We start from the raw sequence: 16,636 nt of genomic DNA on the forward strand, positions 1-16,636 counted from the left end.
ATGTCGTGCCTCGCGTGTGTGCGATCCAATCAACGACGTTGTTCCCCATTCATTCATTTCTCCCACGAGCTCACACCTGACCTACCCGCTCTCGCTCTCTTGCTCGCTGCGCCATCATCGCCATCAACTTTTTTTTCCTGCACTTGCTTGACTTGACCTCTGTCTTTGCATGCTTGGCCTCTGTCCTTCCTCCCACCTCCCCACATCTTTTCCCACCCCTCTCTTGCCCATCTTCTGCACGAACACAAACACCAACACAAACACCAACACAAACACCCCTTCCATTATTGATCCATCCTCCCATTCAACCATCCTCTTGCGTGCAACCCATCCCATCAACTTCTTGTGACCAAACTCTAACTTCACTTGCTTGCTTCCTTGCTTGTGTTCGTTTCCTCCGGTGGGCCTCAACCAATTCCCCCCACAACCCCTCTCCAATTCGACTTACCCATACCTTTGACCCCCGCGCCACCTCCACACTATTCCCTCGGCTGCGGCCCTCTCGTTGTTGTTTTTTGTTTGCCGCGCAGGCGATGCTCCCTCAAGCGCAACACGAGCTATGATGGCAGGAATGACACCCTCGCCGCCACAACCAGCAAAGACAGCAACTACAACAACTACAGCAGCAACAGCACCGTCATCAACAACCGCAGATGCAACAGATGCAACAGCCGCCCCCACTCTCGCCTCCTCGTCAGGAACTACGGGCCACGCGCAATCAACATCCACGCCAACGGCCCGCAAGCACCAATGTGACCCGTCCAGTCCAGAATCTGCTGTTGCATCCACACCACCCGATCACTCCTCAACCGCACACCGCCGCAGCCGCAGCAGCCGTCGCCAGCAGCAGCACCAGCAGCAAGAGCAAGAGCAAGAGCAAGGGCGTGTGGCCGCTTCTTCTTCAGACACAACCCTCCACACGAGCATGGTGCAAGCATCCCTCCACGCCCACAGCAGTGATGGCAGTGAAGACGCCCGTGAACCCCACGATGGGCGTGCGACATTTCGCAAACCCAAAGCGAAACAGGGCGTCGGCGGTCGGAAAGGCGGTGCTGCCCCCCGCACACGACCCAGCAGGTACAAGGACGACGACGACGACGACGATGATGATGATGATGATGATGATGATGATGATGATGATGATGACGCTGACGCCGATGATTGCGCAGCAGCAGACAGCGGCTCGGATGCTGATGGGGACAACGCATACCATGCGGCCGGTGTAACCGCCGGCTCTGAAGGACAAGGACAAGCGAGTCACCGACGGGAGCAGCCACATCCGCAACGCTATCGTCGCAGTCGCCGCAGTGGTAGCAGCAATGGCAGCAGCAGTGGTAGTGCTGGTACTCAGCGCAAGCACAGAGGTGAGCCGTCATCCCCACCATCATCACCATCATCATCGTCGTCATCATTATCTGTACCTTCTTCGCCGCCGCAGTCTCCACCAGACGCAGGCGTGCAAGCAGGTACGGCGGGCGATGTGAACAGACCACGTGCTCGGCACTCGCGCCATGATCGGCGACGCCACAGCAAACAGCGGACTCGTGATAATGATGACGACGATGACAACAACAACAACAACGACGACGACGACGACGACGACGACGACGACGACGACGATAGGCACCGCCGCCACCGCCGCAGCCTCCACCAGAAGCAGCGCCGAAAGCCAGAATCTGACGAACGCCCCTCGGCCGCAGCAGCAACGAAGTCATCGACATCGTCGCCATCGCTGTCGCGGATACGAGGCAAAGACGCCCGTGCCCCGCCGAGAGAGGTGGACAGCGGCAGCTCAGGCGCTGGCGTCGGCGCTGCGCGTGCGGGTGCATTGAAACGTCGTCACCGCAGAGGCAGCGCAAACGGCAACAACGCCGCCCGCGAGCCAACAACGCAGCCACATCCCCACAGCCATCAACAGAAGCAGCAGCAGCAGCGCCGACGGCAGCTAGAAGGCGATCTGAGCAGCTCGTCCGCGATCTCGTCATCAGCACAGCAGGGCGCGCGAACGCAAATGACAACAAAGCCTGCGCACGGAAGCGGAACAAGTGCACCTGTGGTGCCGACGACGACAACAAACTCCCGGCTGATTGGCGGTGGTACCCAGCTGCAGCCGTTCCATTTGCCGCCATCCATGGTGTCATCCCTGACAGCGGCATCTCCCTCTGCTGGTGCTGGTGCTGCTTCTTCTTCGTCTTCTGTTGGTGCGCGAGGCGCACGGAACGCGTCGTCTGCCAGATCCCAACTCGAGCTTGCCCAGCGACAACGTCAGCAGCAGATGCTCATGCTTCTCCAACAACAACAACAACAGCAGCAGCAGCAGCAGCAGCAGCAGCAGCAGCAGCAGCAGCAGCAACCCCAGCACCAACAGCAACACCACCATCAACAGCAACAGCCGCAGCAAGCATTTCTGACAGCACAGCAGCAGCTGTCGCTCTGGGGACAGCCTGGCGTGTCGGCACCAAGCTCCCTTGGCCTTGCGCCAGGATTCAACCAGCAGCCACCACTGTCCCTGGCCACGGGAATGCAGCCGTCGTCGTTATTGTCACAGATGCAGCAACCTCCTCCATTGCAGCAGCCACAACAGCAGCAGTATCCGCCATCCGCGTACGTGGGATCGTCGTGGCTTCCCCAGTCATTCAATGCACAGCAGCAGCAGGCAGGGCAACAACAGCCGCCGCCACTGCAACCACCGCAACCGCAGCAGCAGCAGCAGCAGCAGTCGCCCTGGCTTGCAAATGCAGGTGCCATGGTGCCGTCGATGTTGCCATCTCAGCAACAGCAGCAACTCCCTCAGCAAACGCAATTGCAGCTGCTGCTTCAACAGCAGCAGCACCAGCACCAGCAAGCCCAGCACCAGCACCAACAGCTGGCAGCATTGCAGGCCATGCAGTACCAACAACAGCTGCAAGATCCACAGCAGCTGCAACAGCAACTGCAACAGCTGTCCAACCCTGCGCTGGCACAATATCTAAACACGTTCCAGGGCGCGCCTGCAATAAGTAACCCCCTGCAGTCACAACAGCTACAGCAACTGCAGCTGCAACACCAGCAGCTCCTCCAACAACACCAGCTCCAGCAACAGCAGTTGCAGCAGCAACACCAGCAGCAGCAACAACAGCTCTATGGATCCCAGGCCGTCAGCAGCCAAGGCATGCCCTCACAGGTTCGTCGCTGCGTCCATAATATGCTTGACAATCACCACGCCTGCCCCCCCCCCCCCCCTCGCCCGCCTTCTACACAGAATGCAAGTAGAAGTCACTTCTTTTTTCACCCTGCGCTGTGCATATGTGTGTGTGTGTGTGTGTGTGCAGGTTGGCGGGCCACAGTCTTTCCGCGGCGGCGGCGGTGACGGAGGCGGAGGAGGGGCAGACGTAATGACAATGACACCAACAGCGATGCTGGGCCACAACCCGCCGTCAAAGCGCCCGCGACAAATGTCAGGCGCTGCGTCCTCGGAGTCGTCCTCGTCGCGCCCAACCGTGCCCTGCCCAGTCTGTGGCGCAATGGCACGCAAAGCAACAAAGCAGTACGTGGTGGCTCGTGCTTGCTTGCATGCATACAAACAAGCAGGTCTCACTCTGTGTGTGTGTGTGTGTGTGTGTTTGTGTTTGAGAGGAGGGCGAGGCTTGCCTTGTTTGTGGCGCACCACAATTATGCCTGCAAGCATTTTATCCGCTCACGCTGACGTCCAACCACACCACCTTGCATGTGCATCTTTCACCACCAACAGGTTCTGCACACGTTGCTACAGGTGGGTGTTATGTCTGTGCGTGGGCTTGCTTGTGCCTGCAAGCACGGGCCGTTTTGCGTGTTGCTGTTGGTCTGCCGCTGTTGGCTGCGGTGGTGAAACGTCTATCTGCACCAACTTGTGCACAACTGTTCGCCCGCATTTGGAGATGATTCCGCCAACATGTGCTACGCGCGACCGTTTTGCTTCATTTCATTTCGTTTTGCTTTGGTGGCAACTCGTGTTCGAAATCGCTGTTCGAGAGACAGTCAGTCGTGCAACTTTCGGTTTGCATCATTTTGGACTTGATCCGTGTAGTGGAGCTAATTTTGGCGTCGTGCAAGACTTCAAACCCCCAGCTCACCTCCTTCTTCTTGGCGCGGTGCAAATGCCTGTGTTGCATATTCGCTTGCACGCCATGCAGTGGCCTTTACAACGACATTCGCAAGTGGATCCGGGACTCTGCTCCGCGTCACGCTGACCCCGTCAACATTGCGCCCGAGCAATTTGCGGAGGGTGAGATGACCCACGCAATTTCAGCACACGCGCACGTGTTTCTTTGTGTTGCACTGGTCTGTCTCGGGCTCGTGTACACGCGTGTGAAACTATTTCTGCGCGTGACCACGTTTTTTTGGAGGGGGGGAGGGGGTTGTGCTGCTGCTCTCGCTGTGGCGTTGCACATAATGTATTGGTTGCTGTTTTGGTTTAGCTTGTGTTGTGGTTTGGTTTAGGTTTGTGTTTTTACTTTCCTCTGTGGCTTCTGTTCATTCTGTTCAGCCCCAACCTCCCTTGCCGAATTGTTACACCTCCATTGTTCACATGCGAGCATGAACGCATGCGGTGCTCCCTGCTTTGCCTGCAAGCAAGTAGGCATATATTTGTTTGCGCGTCTCCGCTTGGTTCTGCCGGCTGAACCCCTGGTGCTTGTTGCGTGGCTCCTACACACGCTCACAACGTGTTTCGTGCTCTCTGCTCGCGCACATGCGTGCATGCACCTGCAACACCCACACACAACAGACCTGAAGCAGATTCCACGTGGCTGCCGTCATAACTACACATGCGAGGCTGTGTTCGGAAGAGGTATTGTTCGCGTGTTGTTGGAGTCGCGGCTTCGTGGCGTTGCGCGGTTCTCACCGCAGCAGCAGCAGCAGCGTGCACGTGTGTGGGTGCGCGTGGGTGCGTTAAATTCTTTGTGCGCGGGAATGTTGTGTGGGTGTGAGGGCAGGTGCGTTAGTTGCCGTGGCCGGGTGGGGTTTTCGTTTCGTCGAGTTCTTTCCGCGCATGTTTTTGAAAACACGCGTCACCAAAAAGATGGTGGCAGTTTGGTGTAGTTTTGTTTGATTGTGCCGTTGCGTTGTTGCGTGTTGTCTCCTCCTCTTCCCCACCAACAGCTAGTTTGATTCGTCAATGTTTCGATGTTTGAAACATTGGGGTTGCGAAGTTGCGTGCACGTTGTTGTTTGAGCACACCCGAACGTGATCACCAATTGCGTGATGCAATTGTGTGTTCTTTGTCCTTGTGCATTCGTGACCGTGTCACATGCGGTAACACATGCAGTCACGTTGTGGCGTGAACAGAGCAAAAGCGTTTGTTCAGGCGTGTACTTCAGTCGCAAGTGTTTGCTTCATTTTCTCACAGTTGTTGCACGTTGTGTGTGTGTGTTGTGTTTTTGTGCGCGCGCGCGCGTGTGTGTGTGTTGTGTTTTTGTGCGTTTGTAGTGCGCGACTGCAACCGGTGTCGCAGCATCAAGCTCCTGCTGACGTGGCCAGACATCTTCCGTCAAAGTGAGAACGCATCACACGATTGCACGTGCCACATTGTGCTGCGTCACGTGCACACACGTGGGAGGGTGCTGCAGTTGCGCTTGTTGTCACCAGTGTGTGTGTGTGTGTGTGTGTCTGCTTGCTGTGATTGCTTGCTGTGTTTGGTTGTGCCGGTGCAATGGCTGCCGTTGCGGTGATTGCTGCCGCAGTGGCGATGGCAGCCTGCCAATGCACACACACACACACACACACACACTCTCTCTCTCTCTCTCTCTCTCTCTCTCTCTCTCTCTCTCTCACACACACACACTCACACACACACAAAAAAGCACAAACCACAACACACCCCATCATGTCATTGTTGCTCACAACTGCTATCGCTGTGTCGCGCTTGACCCTCCTCCTCGCCCCCTCCCACCTGTCTGTTGTCCACATATGTATGTAGTGCTGCTGAAGGCGCTCGACAACCACCCATGCGACGTGACTGCAAACCCCCGCTACCAATGATGCAGCACAAGCTACACCCTGGTTGGTGCAGCAGACACGTGTCCTGTATGTCGTTCGTTGTTCTTGGGGGTCACAGCTTCGTATTTTCGAGAGTGAGCGCCCTTCTCCGGTTGTTTGCTTGGCTGCAGACGTTTTGTCTTCGTTTCTGTAGTCTGTCCTCCCTCCCCCCCCCCTTCTTCAGGTGTTTCTTCTCTTCCTGCTTCGGCGCCTGTTTGTGTGTCCGTTCGCACAACTTGTGTACGAAACACTCTCTGCGCTTACCCGATGCGAGCAGGCAGGGCCTTGTGTCAAGTAGGGTTTTAGTTGAATCGTTCCCTTGTGTGCTACACTCTGCCAGCCTTACCAGGCTCTCGTGCATCCGCTGGCATTCCCTTTCTCGCCCCCTTTGCCACGTTGGGTTTGGTTCGGCCCTTGTCTGTTGCGCCCGAGAATGTCGATGTTCTCGTGAACGACACAAATGAGTGGGCGTTACATGTGCTGATCCTCCTCCTCCTCCTCCTCCTCCTCTGTGTACCCAACTACCCCCCTCCCCTTTGGCTTATTTTTCTTCTTCTTCGTCGCTCAATCTCAGGACGGGCTAGGCATTCTGTTCTTTTGTCTTCTGCTCTTTTGCTGTGGTTTGCTCTTGGGCCTTGGTGCTTTGCTGTGATGCAATGATTCCAGCACCGAGACACAACTCTGTGTGTGTGTGTGTGTGTGTGTGTGTGCGTGTGTGCTCATGTTCACTTGGACCGCCATAGGTGGTTGGCTGCGTGATATCGTTATGTATTTCCTTTGATTTTTTTTCGTGCAACGTTTGTTCGCATGCGGGCGTGTTGTGTGAGCAATGGGCCTGCTATTGTATAGGCTGTTGTTTGCGGTTCCCATTGCTCTTGTTCGTGCACGCCTTGCCCCCCTTTCCCCCCTTTCCCTTGTCTGAAGGTGTCTGATTCCTGTTGCATGAGACATGTAACTAAACGTACGACTGCATTGAGCTGCATTGAGCTGCATTGAGCCCTTGTTTTCCATCTGCACCAACAAGAGGCGCAACTTGTGTGTGCATGTGAGGGTCTCGAGGCATGCCGTGCTGCTGCCGTTGTTGTTTGGAGCGGGAGTGTGGCTGCGCTTGAGACAGAAAAGCAGAAAGGCAGAACGCAGCGAAGCGCTGGTGCTTTTGCTCGTCACGTGGCTGAATTCAGTTTCGGCGGTTATCAAGCACCATCCAAGCAAGCAAGCTTGCAAGGCATCCGCTTCTTCCCACCCCCTTTCACACACACACACACACACACACACACACACACACACACACACACACACACACACACACACACACACACACACACACACACACACACACACACACACACCTCTGACAAGGCGTGAAACGATGGCGTTTGACTTGAGTGTGTTGCCTGACTTGACGCTGCCGGACCGCTTTAAGCACACGGCGAGTGATCTGAGCCGCGATGTCAAGTGGCAGGTGCGCAACGACGCGCTGGCGCGCCTGGACGCCGTGGACCCCATCCTCAGGCACGTGCTGGAGGTGAAGGTTGTTCGCAACCAGCGCCGAAACTTCCTCAACCTGCGCGTGCGGCAAGACTACGCCACGCTCATCTTCCAGCACCCGGGTGCAGACAACGTGCGCTACTGCTTCTTCATTTCGGACAAGCTCGAGCCGTTCATCACCATCACCGTCCTCTCGCCGGACGAGGGCAAGCTGGGGCGGCTGACCGCGCAGCAGGTGGTGGAGCTGGAGGAAGGCATCACCCGCTTCAAGACGCGCTTTGGCATTGTGGGCGAGTCATACCATTACACGCCGCTGCAGGAGAGGCGCGAAACGGACGAGTTTGTGCGACAGACGTCGGTCGACAGGGCCAGCAAGGCGCACTCGACGCACTTCCACCTCAAGATGCGCATTGCAACGGAGATGTACAAGGACAAGTTCCCCGTGCTGCAGCTGATGAACTTTGACAGCATGCGTCGAACGCTGGACCACATCAAATACAACTACAGCCGAACCACCGTACCGTGGGACCGTGTCAAGGCGCAGATCCAACACGACGCCATTCCAGAATGAACCCCCGCTTAGGTTGTGTCTGTCTGTGTGTGTGTGTGTGTGTGTGTGTGTGTGTGTGTGTGTGTGTGTGTGTGTGTCGTGTGTGAGCAAAGTGGTGTAAACATGGTGTGTGAGATTGTGCAAGTCCAAGTGCAAGTCCAAGTGTAAGTCCAGTATGCACGTCCAACTGTGAGTTCCATATTCGCACGCGTTGATTCGTTTGCCTGTTCATCTGCTCGTGCGTCGACACAGCACAGACCCCGTTCATTCCCATCCTGTTTTGCCTGCCCATCATGAGGTGTTGCTGATTGCTGTCCAGTACTGCTTGTCGTTGTTTATTTGAGTACTGGGGTGCGCGTTCATGTGTGTGCTGTGACAAGAACACGTGTGCAGAGTGTGTCGTTGCTTGTGTTGGTGGTGGCGTTGTTGGTGTCAGTGGGGACGGTGACAAGTGACACATATTCGACAAGGAGTTCCATAAACAAGTTGCATTCAGCAATACGCAGTCAGCCCACATGACCTGTGTTTTAAACCCTTGTCGGCAGCTAAATGTTACGCACACGCACACATGTACACACACGCATACACACACGCACACATGTACACACACGCACACACACGGCTAGAGTGCAGGTCCGAGGGTGCGTGTGAAGAACGTCTTTGGCGCGTCATGGCGTGGTTTGCGTTCAGGGAGCGCATAGTGGCGACGTCCCTGCTCCATATACGCCAGCGGAGACGATGTTGTGGTGGTGCCGGCTGCTGCCACTCCTGCTGCTGCCAACGATGACGATGACGATGATGGCACTGTTGCTGTTGCCACCCTCTTTGGTGTGGTATTTACTGGTGGTGATGTTGCTGCTGTTGCTGCTGCTCTCATTGACATCCGCCCTCCACTGCCCCTCACCTCTGGTCGTGGCCACTGATGCTGCTGCTGGGTCGGATTCGGCGTGTTTGCTGAATGCTCTTCGCCAACGCCCACTCCAGCTCCGTGCACCACATCACCCTGCCGACAACTGTGCCCATCATCACCACCACCACGGGTGACATCCACTGCGTCCCAGTCAAACACCGGCTTCTGCTTCCTATCCACCCCATCGCCAGCACGTGGAATATGCGTTGCGCGAGGCGATGGCACAGTGAATGCCGACCTTGCATGCGTGTGTGGTCGCGTTGGCGTTGATGGGTATGACGAGTCGAAAGCGTTGGCAATCATAGTGGTCGTAGCGGTGGTGGTGGTGTTGGGGGTGGCATTGGCATTAGAATTGGAATTGGCGTTGGTGTTGGGGGTGCCTGCTGGCCGCCGTCCCAGGAGCGATGCCACGAGCGGGCTGCCTTGTCGTGACCGCACCAACGGCGACGACAACAGCCGCAGTGGTGTCCCTCTGGCTCCACCACCAACACCACCACCGCCACTGGCTGCAACGCGGCGCTGGCGCATGGCCTGAGCGCTCTCCACGGAGGCCTGGTATCTGCGTATGCTGTCGTTCTGAGAAGGCGACGGCGAACAAGGCGTGCCCGCTTCCACGCGTGCACTCATCACACTCCTGTTCGCCACGCTGCCTCCATCGTATGTGCGGGCGCCACCATTCCCAGAGATGCGACTGCTGTCACCACCACCATGATCATGACGATGATCACCACCACCACCACCACCACCACCACCACCACCATCCCTGCCGATCTCACGCGCGTGTCCAGCGTCAACACGGCGCAGGGAAGAGGGCACGCGTGGGGATGCGAGGCGGGAGGCGGCGGCAGACTGGCGCTGGTGCAGCTCGGAGATAAGCGACTGCTGGTGGTGTAGGACAGCGACCGAGGGGCTGTGCAGTGGGCTGCGGTCACCCACGTCCTGGGCAATGCGGCGGCGTGGCACGAGGTTGCTCCAGTGCCACAGGCGCGTGGGTATCCATGCAACAGCAAGCACCACCACGCTGGCCACAAACACGCGTGTGATGGGGGGCGGGGTGCTCGGGTGCACGGCCGAGTTCTCCGCGGGCGAGAAGAGGAGGAGGAGGGCACACACGAGTGCATATGTGACGGTGCGCACACCGTAGTACTGCTGGGGTTGCACTAGCTGCTTGTGGCCATCGGGCGAACGCACGTCCCAATACACCATGGCCACCAGGTAGCACCACCACATTGGCAGCCGCGCCAGCTCATGTTGCTGTTGGTGTTGCTGGTGCTGGCGCCACTGGTGGTGCTTGTGTTGCGGAGTGGCGCCGTTATGTGGGGCCGCGTACTTCTGTACCCGACTATGTGCCGACTCGTCAACGTCACGCTCTGTGGTTCCATCATCATCATCATCATCATCATCATCATCATCATCATCATCATCATCATCATCATCATCAGCATCATCATCATCATCATTATCGCGACTACTGCTATGCCTTCCATGTCCATCACCATCCTCACCACCACTCTCAACAATGCCACCCATGCTACTCTCCACCTCTTCCTCCCTCGCGCCCCCTTGGTGTTGGTGCAGCCGCTGCTGCAGCTGCTGCATGAGCTGGTCGTGCCCAAACGAGAGGCGGCGCATGGGCGGGCGACGCCGACCATGGCGATGGCGTGGCGACCGCAGCGACAATGGCGATGCCAGTGCATGTGGAGAGGGCGGCACTCGTGCTGCGAGCGGTGACAACGGCGATGATGCTGTGGTTGTTGCTGTTGCGGTTGTTGTTGTTGTTGGTTGATGGGAGTAGGCGGACGCTAGCGGAGACGATGATGGTGGTGGTGGTGGTGCTGTTGTGGGACGTGATGTCAATGGAGTTGTGGGTGTGTCAGCGACAGTCCTGTGAGCGCTGCTGCGACAGCAGCGGTAGACGGTTCGCACAAAGGGCAGCGTTGGAATGAGGTGCACGGCGATGACGCTGATAGCGAGGCGCCATGGAAGGAAGACGAGGATTGTGGCGAGGGAGACGATGGCTGACAATTCGGAGTAGCGCAGCACATACAGGGCGATGCGACGGGAGAGCGGGAGGCGACCCATTACCATGATCTTGGCGAGCGTCTGCCCGCCTTCGTACGCAACCACCGCTGCCACGATGGAGTACAGGGAGAAGGCCAGCGAGAGGTAAGGCAGGAGGTGGCGCAGGGTGTGGGAGTTGCTGTTCTGCTGCGGCGACGCCACCGGCGAGGCTGGCAGCGAGAGCAACACGCACTGGCACAGCAAGACAGGAAGTGCCTTTGCCAGCGCATCAAACGCAAGCACGTCAGCTCGCAGCGAGTATGGGTTGAGCGCCCCGAAGGACGACGTCGTTGACAGGGCACGGGAGGAGGAGGAGGACGACGACCACGACGACGACGAGGCAATAGACGAGCGGGACGGCGCTGCAGTGGGGGCTGCGGTGGAAGCAGACGTCAGGGCAGTGTACAAGTCCAAGACACTGTGCAAGCGCAGCGCCACGAGGCATTGGCGAAGCGACAAGGCCTGGTGCAGCAGCGTCCACGGCCTGCGCTGTTGTTGGTGTCGTTGCCGTGATGGTGACGGCCTTGCAGGGGATGCAAGTCGGTCGAGCTGTTGTCGTCGCTTTGGTGCAACGGTGGTGACGGCAGGTGGCAGCAGCAGTGCCTGTGCAATGCCCGCCGCCACAGCTATCGTCGTACACAAGCACGACAGCGCGCATGCCATTTGTTGCTGTTGTCCATCATTGTTGTTGTTGTCGATGCTGTTGTTGTTGTCGATGTTGTTGTTGTCGATGATGTTGTCGATGATGTTGTCGGCGTCGGCCTGCGACCAAAGGGAGGACAAGCAGCACGAGGAGCACGTTGCTGCGTGCCCAATGTCTGTCACCACATCCACAACACACAGCACCAGCAACACCACCACGACCACCACTCGACTGCGCAGCATCACTGTTGTTGTTGAGACACACGACACTGTTGTGTTGATTGGCGTTTGCAGTGTTGGCGGCAAACAGAAAACGGTTTCCAACAGCACAATTTTCTTTGGCGCCACAACAGTCGCAAATCGCGCAGACACGACCACCACTGACTGTGACCGCGACTGGGTGCGCACCACCCTCGGCTGCTTCACCACCACTACCACTACCACACACACACACACACACACACGCACACACACACGCACACACACACACACACACACACACACACACACACACACACACACACACACACACACACACACACACACACACACACACACATCATGGAGACGCCGTGGGTTGAGAAGTACCGGCCAAAGGTGCTGAAGGACATCGTGGGAAACGAGGAGACTGTGGATCGACTCAAAGTGATTGCAGAGGCCGGAAACATGCCAAACCTCATCATCGCAGTGCGTTTGTTTTGTGGATGCATGTGGATGCGTGCATGTGTATGTGTGTGTGTGTGCATGTCGATGGGACAACACAAGGCGCACTCCACACGCTGATGCAGCAAACACACACACACACTCACACACACATTTACACACATTTACACACGCTTATTTCCACCTGTGATTTGGCTGGCTGTATTGCGCAGGGGCCTCCGGGAACCGGAAAGACTACAAGCATCCTCTGCCTGGCACGAGCGCTCCTGGGTGAAGACGTGTACAAGGAGGCCGTCATGGAAACCAACGCATCAGACGATCGGTGTGTGTGTGTGTGTGTCTGTGTGTGTGTGTGTGTGTGTGTGTGTGTGTGTCTGTCTGTTTGTATGTTTGTGTGCGTCTCTCTGTCTCTCTGCCTCGCTCCCTGCCTCTCTCTGTCTCTCCTCTCCATCTCTCTCTGTCTCTCTGTCTCTCTGTCTCTCCATCTCTCTCTCCATCTCTCCATCTCTATCTCTCTCTCCCTCCCTCTCTCTCTGTATGCTGTGCATGTTGAAGGCAGCATTGCGGAAGGATGATTGGGTGTGGATACGGCTTTTTGGCTCTCGAACACTCCAGCATTCGCAAACAGACCACGACGCACCTACACCTGAATGCAATCGCATGCGCAACGCTCCTTCGCGTCCCATCCATTCACGCGCCCACACACGCCACTGCGCTCCGCTCTTGTACAGGGGTATTGAGGTGGTGCGGAACAACATCAAGATGTTCTCGCGAAAGAAGGTGACGCTGCCGCCCGGTCGACACAAGATTGTCATCTTGGATGAGGTGGACAGCATGACAAGTGCAGCACAGCAGGCGCTACGCCGCACCATGGAGATGTATGCCAACACGACGCGCTTTGCGCTCGCCTGCAACACCTCCGAGAAGATTATCGAGCCCATCCAGAGCAGATGTGCTGTCTTGCGCTACACGCGATTGTCGGACGCACAGCTCTTGAAACGCCTCCTTGAAATCTGCGACCAAGAAATGGTGCTGTGCGTGTGTGTGCATGTGTGTGTGTGTTGTGCATGTGTGTGTATGTGCATGTGTGTGTATGCGATTGTGTTGTGGGTTTATGTTGCGTGGTGTGCGCTCTGTGCTCGTGCATGGCACTTGTTGTTCGTCCCCCTCATGTTCCTTTGTTTTGCCCTCATCGTGTTTAGGTGCCAAAAGTGGAGGAAGGATTGGAAGCAATCATTTTCACGGCGCAGGGCGATATGAGACAGGTGTGCATGTGCATGCAATTGCGTGTGTGGTGTGTGTGTGTGTGTGTATTCCCTTGCTTCCTTGCCTCTTGTCACACACACACACACACACCTCACACACACATACATGTTTGTGCTTGCAGGCGATCAACAACTTGCAGTCGACGTATGCGGGGTTTGGGATGGTGAATGCGGAGAATGTGTTTAAGGTGTGCGATCAGCCGCACCCGCTGCTGGTACAGGCCATTGTGGCCGCGTGCATTGAGGGAGACATCGACAAGGCGTACGGAGGTAAGCAGCACTGCCGTGGTGGTGATAGTGGTGGTCATTGAGAAAGGGGTTGGCTGTGTGCGTCCGTACTCTTTGTGTGTGTGTGTGTGTGTGTGTGTGTGTGTGTGTGTGTGTGCGTGTGTGCGTGTGTGTATTTGCTTTGGGTTGAGGCTGTTGGTCGTATTTCGCTCACCTGCTCATGTCTCCCCCAACAACACCGACACCTCAACGTTCCTTCCCCTCTCGCCCTCCCCCTTTCTTCCCAAAATGCACCAACTGCATCAGGAATGCAAGAGCTGTGGGGAATGGGGTATGCGCCTGTGGACATTATCACTGTCTTCTTTCGCATCGTCAAGCAATACGACATGCCCGAATACCTCACCCTCGAGTTTGTCAAGGTTAGCGAGATGGAATCATTTGTGGATGTGTGCCACGCCCTTGTCAGCACACACACACACACACACACACACACACACACACACACACACACACACACACACACACACACACACACACACACACACACACACACACACACACACACACACACAAACACACTTACTCTCACCACCACCATCATCACCACCACCACATATGCACCCCCCCCCCCTCTCTCTCTCAACCGCGCTGCACAGGAGATTGGACGCACACACATCCGTGTGCTTGACGGCGTTGACAGCTTCATGCAGCTGACGGGGCTGCTTGCCCGCCTTGTCAACATCAGCAGGGCAGCAGCGACAACACACTCGTGATACCCGTGATGTATGTACCCACATGCACGCATCCACACGTGCGCACACGCATGCACGTATCATGTGTATTGGGTGCCATATGCGTCGTGTGGTTGTCTTCACCACCTCTTCCCGTCCCCTCTTCCTGCAACTGTGACGTTGTGTTGTGTAACTTAGTCACACTTAATCGCAGCCTTGTGTGTTGTTTGTGTTGCACGTGTTCACGTGCGTCACGTGCATATGGCCTCATTCTCTTCATTGTTGTGAGACGCGAGCGAGTACACGGCATGCTTCTAATCCACCATCACAGCCACTGACACCCGCACATGTGCACACAAGACGCCGAAGAGAGGGCGGTGCTGTCGTTCACGCACGCACACACGCGCACACACAATGCGTACGGACATACATACACACACTCACAATGCGTAAGTACATACATGCACGGGATCATGCACAACCGAAACATGCATGACAGTCTGGCTTGCGCTGGTTGGTTCTCATTGCTGGGGCTTCCACGCCTCAATCTTGGGCTTGGTTGTGGAGTAGGGCACATACTGCTTCTGTTGTGTGTGTGTGTGTGTGTGTGTGTGAGAGAGAGTGTGTGTGTGTGTTTGTGTGTGTGTGTGTGAGAGAGAGTGTGTGTGTGTGTGAGTGAGAGTGAGAGTGAGAGCGTGTGAACACATAAAGGGCAAGCGCAGCGTGTGAACACATGCCATGTCGCTGGCATGCGTGAACACGCAAAGTGTGTTGCACGAACCGTTGTGCCGGTGTAGTTCTCTGTGTGCATTGCTTGCCACTTCTGTAGCGACGAGACGATCAGCGTTGCAGAACCAATAGCGATGAGAAACATATCATAAGAGCACACAACCCGCCAAGCAGGGAGAGCGCAACGATATCGTGCATCTCTTGAGCACATCCGCATGTAAAATCCTGCTACCATCACGACGACGTGTCTGCACCAACACAGAGAGAGAGAGAGAGAGACAGACAGACAGACAGACAGACAGACACACACACACACACACACAGACAAACAGACAAACACACGACCTTGAGGGGCTCCTCGGAGTTGGGCAGGTCGTCGGTCATGTAATGCATCCAGCGGTGCCACTCGCCAGGGATCTGGCTGCCGTCAGGCTGTGAGCTCGCGTAATCCACGCGACGATGCTGGCCTGTCAACCACGAGCGAATTGGGAGGGCAGTGAACATGAGTGTGTGTGTATGTGTGTGTGTCCGTGAGCATATGTGTGTGTGTGTGCGAGAGCATGTGTGTTGTGTGCATTTGTTTGCATGTGCATGTGTTTGCATGTGTTAGCGATGGGTGTGCGCACAATCTTTCCTTTGCACAGGTGACCGAGATGCATGCGTGTTCGTTCGCGTGAACCGACGCGATTCATCAACACGCGCACATAACTTCTCATCTTTAACCACACCCGCAACATGGCACAGCACAGCACGGCACGTTTTGTCATCTTGGACGACAGCACGCACCGAACATCTGGGTCCTGTCCTCGTAGTAGCGGTTCCCAAGCTTGTCCACGCCAACCAGCGTGCCAGGCATCACCTTTCCCTCGCTGTCAACAACACAAGTGTCGAGAGAGTTACATCCGAATGCCGACCAAGCGCGCGTCAAACATCAACTACATTACATGCACACCACGCAGCAACACACTACTCCACAACGATTCAACACAATCCTTCCTTTAGAGTCCCATCCCATCCACACACACACACACACACACACATTCACACACATTCACACACATTCACACACACACTCACACACACTCACACACACACACACATGTACACACACACATGTACACACAAATACACATGTACACACACGTGTATACATGTATACACAAATACACATGCATACACAACACACATGTACAAACGCGCACACAGTGACACTGTATCACGCACCGCATGAGGTCCCTGGCCACCTGCTTCCAGCCCACCCGCTGGATGAGCTTCATCACAGTGGAGAAGTTGTTCACGTTCACGCTCATATCCGTGGTGGTGTTGGTTTGGCGAGAAGCGGCATGCGTTGCAAAAATGCAATTTGCACGGTGCA

At 56.1% G+C, this 16,636-nt stretch overlaps 5 protein-coding genes across 5 annotated transcripts; 3 read left to right on the plus strand and 2 right to left on the minus strand.

Annotated features, from left to right (window-relative positions):
- Nucleotides 1-925: 925 nt before the first annotated feature.
- Nucleotides 926-5,997, plus strand: PTSG_04421 (uncharacterized protein; the record flags this gene model as incomplete). Its single annotated transcript, XM_004994458.1, has 8 exons — nucleotides 926-1,364; nucleotides 1,467-3,163; nucleotides 3,312-3,526; nucleotides 3,731-3,751; nucleotides 4,152-4,243; nucleotides 4,745-4,807; nucleotides 5,446-5,511; nucleotides 5,936-5,997. The coding sequence occupies 8 exons, from the start codon at nucleotides 926-928 to the stop codon at nucleotides 5,995-5,997; spliced, it is 2,655 nt and encodes an 884-aa protein (XP_004994515.1).
- Nucleotides 5,998-7,295: 1,298 nt separating this feature from the next.
- PTSG_04422 (uncharacterized protein) lies at nucleotides 7,296-8,099 on the plus strand. Its single transcript, XM_004994459.1, has one exon. It carries the CDS (start codon nucleotides 7,364-7,366, stop codon nucleotides 8,051-8,053), a length of 690 nt encoding a protein of 229 aa, XP_004994516.1. The 5' UTR covers nucleotides 7,296-7,363; the 3' UTR covers nucleotides 8,054-8,099.
- A 522-nt stretch (nucleotides 8,100-8,621) lies between these two features.
- PTSG_04423 (uncharacterized protein) lies at nucleotides 8,622-11,947 on the minus strand. Its single transcript, XM_004994460.1, has one exon. The coding sequence runs from the start codon at nucleotides 11,886-11,888 to the stop codon at nucleotides 8,655-8,657; it is 3,234 nt and encodes a 1,077-aa protein (XP_004994517.1). The 5' UTR covers nucleotides 11,889-11,947; the 3' UTR covers nucleotides 8,622-8,654.
- A 259-nt stretch (nucleotides 11,948-12,206) lies between these two features.
- PTSG_04424 (replication factor C subunit 2) lies at nucleotides 12,207-14,574 on the plus strand (the record flags this gene model as incomplete). The annotated part of the gene is made up of 7 exons (XM_004994461.1): nucleotides 12,207-12,332; nucleotides 12,521-12,630; nucleotides 13,040-13,337; nucleotides 13,511-13,573; nucleotides 13,696-13,843; nucleotides 14,108-14,220; nucleotides 14,458-14,574. The coding sequence occupies 7 exons, from the start codon at nucleotides 12,207-12,209 to the stop codon at nucleotides 14,572-14,574; spliced, it is 975 nt and encodes a 324-aa protein (XP_004994518.1).
- A 218-nt stretch (nucleotides 14,575-14,792) lies between these two features.
- On the minus strand, nucleotides 14,793-16,609 carry PTSG_04425 (uncharacterized protein). Its single transcript, XM_004994462.1, has 5 exons — nucleotides 16,486-16,609; nucleotides 16,048-16,130; nucleotides 15,607-15,728; nucleotides 15,314-15,355; nucleotides 14,793-15,116 (listed from the first exon to the last, which is right to left on the minus strand). The coding sequence occupies exons 1-5, from the start codon at nucleotides 16,569-16,571 to the stop codon at nucleotides 15,054-15,056; spliced, it is 396 nt and encodes a 131-aa protein (XP_004994519.1). The 5' UTR covers nucleotides 16,572-16,609; the 3' UTR covers nucleotides 14,793-15,053.
- Between the last annotated feature and the right edge of the window lie 27 nt (nucleotides 16,610-16,636).

The sequence above is a fragment of the Salpingoeca rosetta genome (assembly GCF_000188695.1).
Source record: "Salpingoeca rosetta unplaced genomic scaffold supercont1.10, whole genome shotgun sequence".
Taxonomy (NCBI): Eukaryota; class Choanoflagellata; order Craspedida; family Salpingoecidae; genus Salpingoeca; species Salpingoeca rosetta.

Excerpts from the sequence above, each read along its gene's own strand:
- PTSG_04425 (XM_004994462.1), bottom strand. The coding sequence starts at position 16,571 with ATGAGCGTGAACGTGAACAACTTCTCCACTGTGATGAAGCTCATCCAG. Across the intron at positions 16,131-16,485 it reads GTGGCCAGGGACCTCATGCG|CGAGGGAAAGGTGATGCCTG; the intron begins GTGCGTGATACA and ends TGTTGTTGACAG. Across the intron at positions 15,356-15,606 it reads ACTCCGAGGAGCCCCTCAAG|AAGTGGCAAGCAATGCACAC; the intron begins GTCGTGTGTTTG and ends TCGTCGCTACAG.
- PTSG_04423 (XM_004994460.1), bottom strand. The coding sequence starts at position 11,888 with ATGCTGCGCAGTCGAGTGGTGGTCGTGGTGGTGTTGCTGGTGCTGTGT.
- PTSG_04422 (XM_004994459.1), top strand. The coding sequence starts at position 7,364 with ATGGCGTTTGACTTGAGTGTGTTGCCTGACTTGACGCTGCCGGACCGC.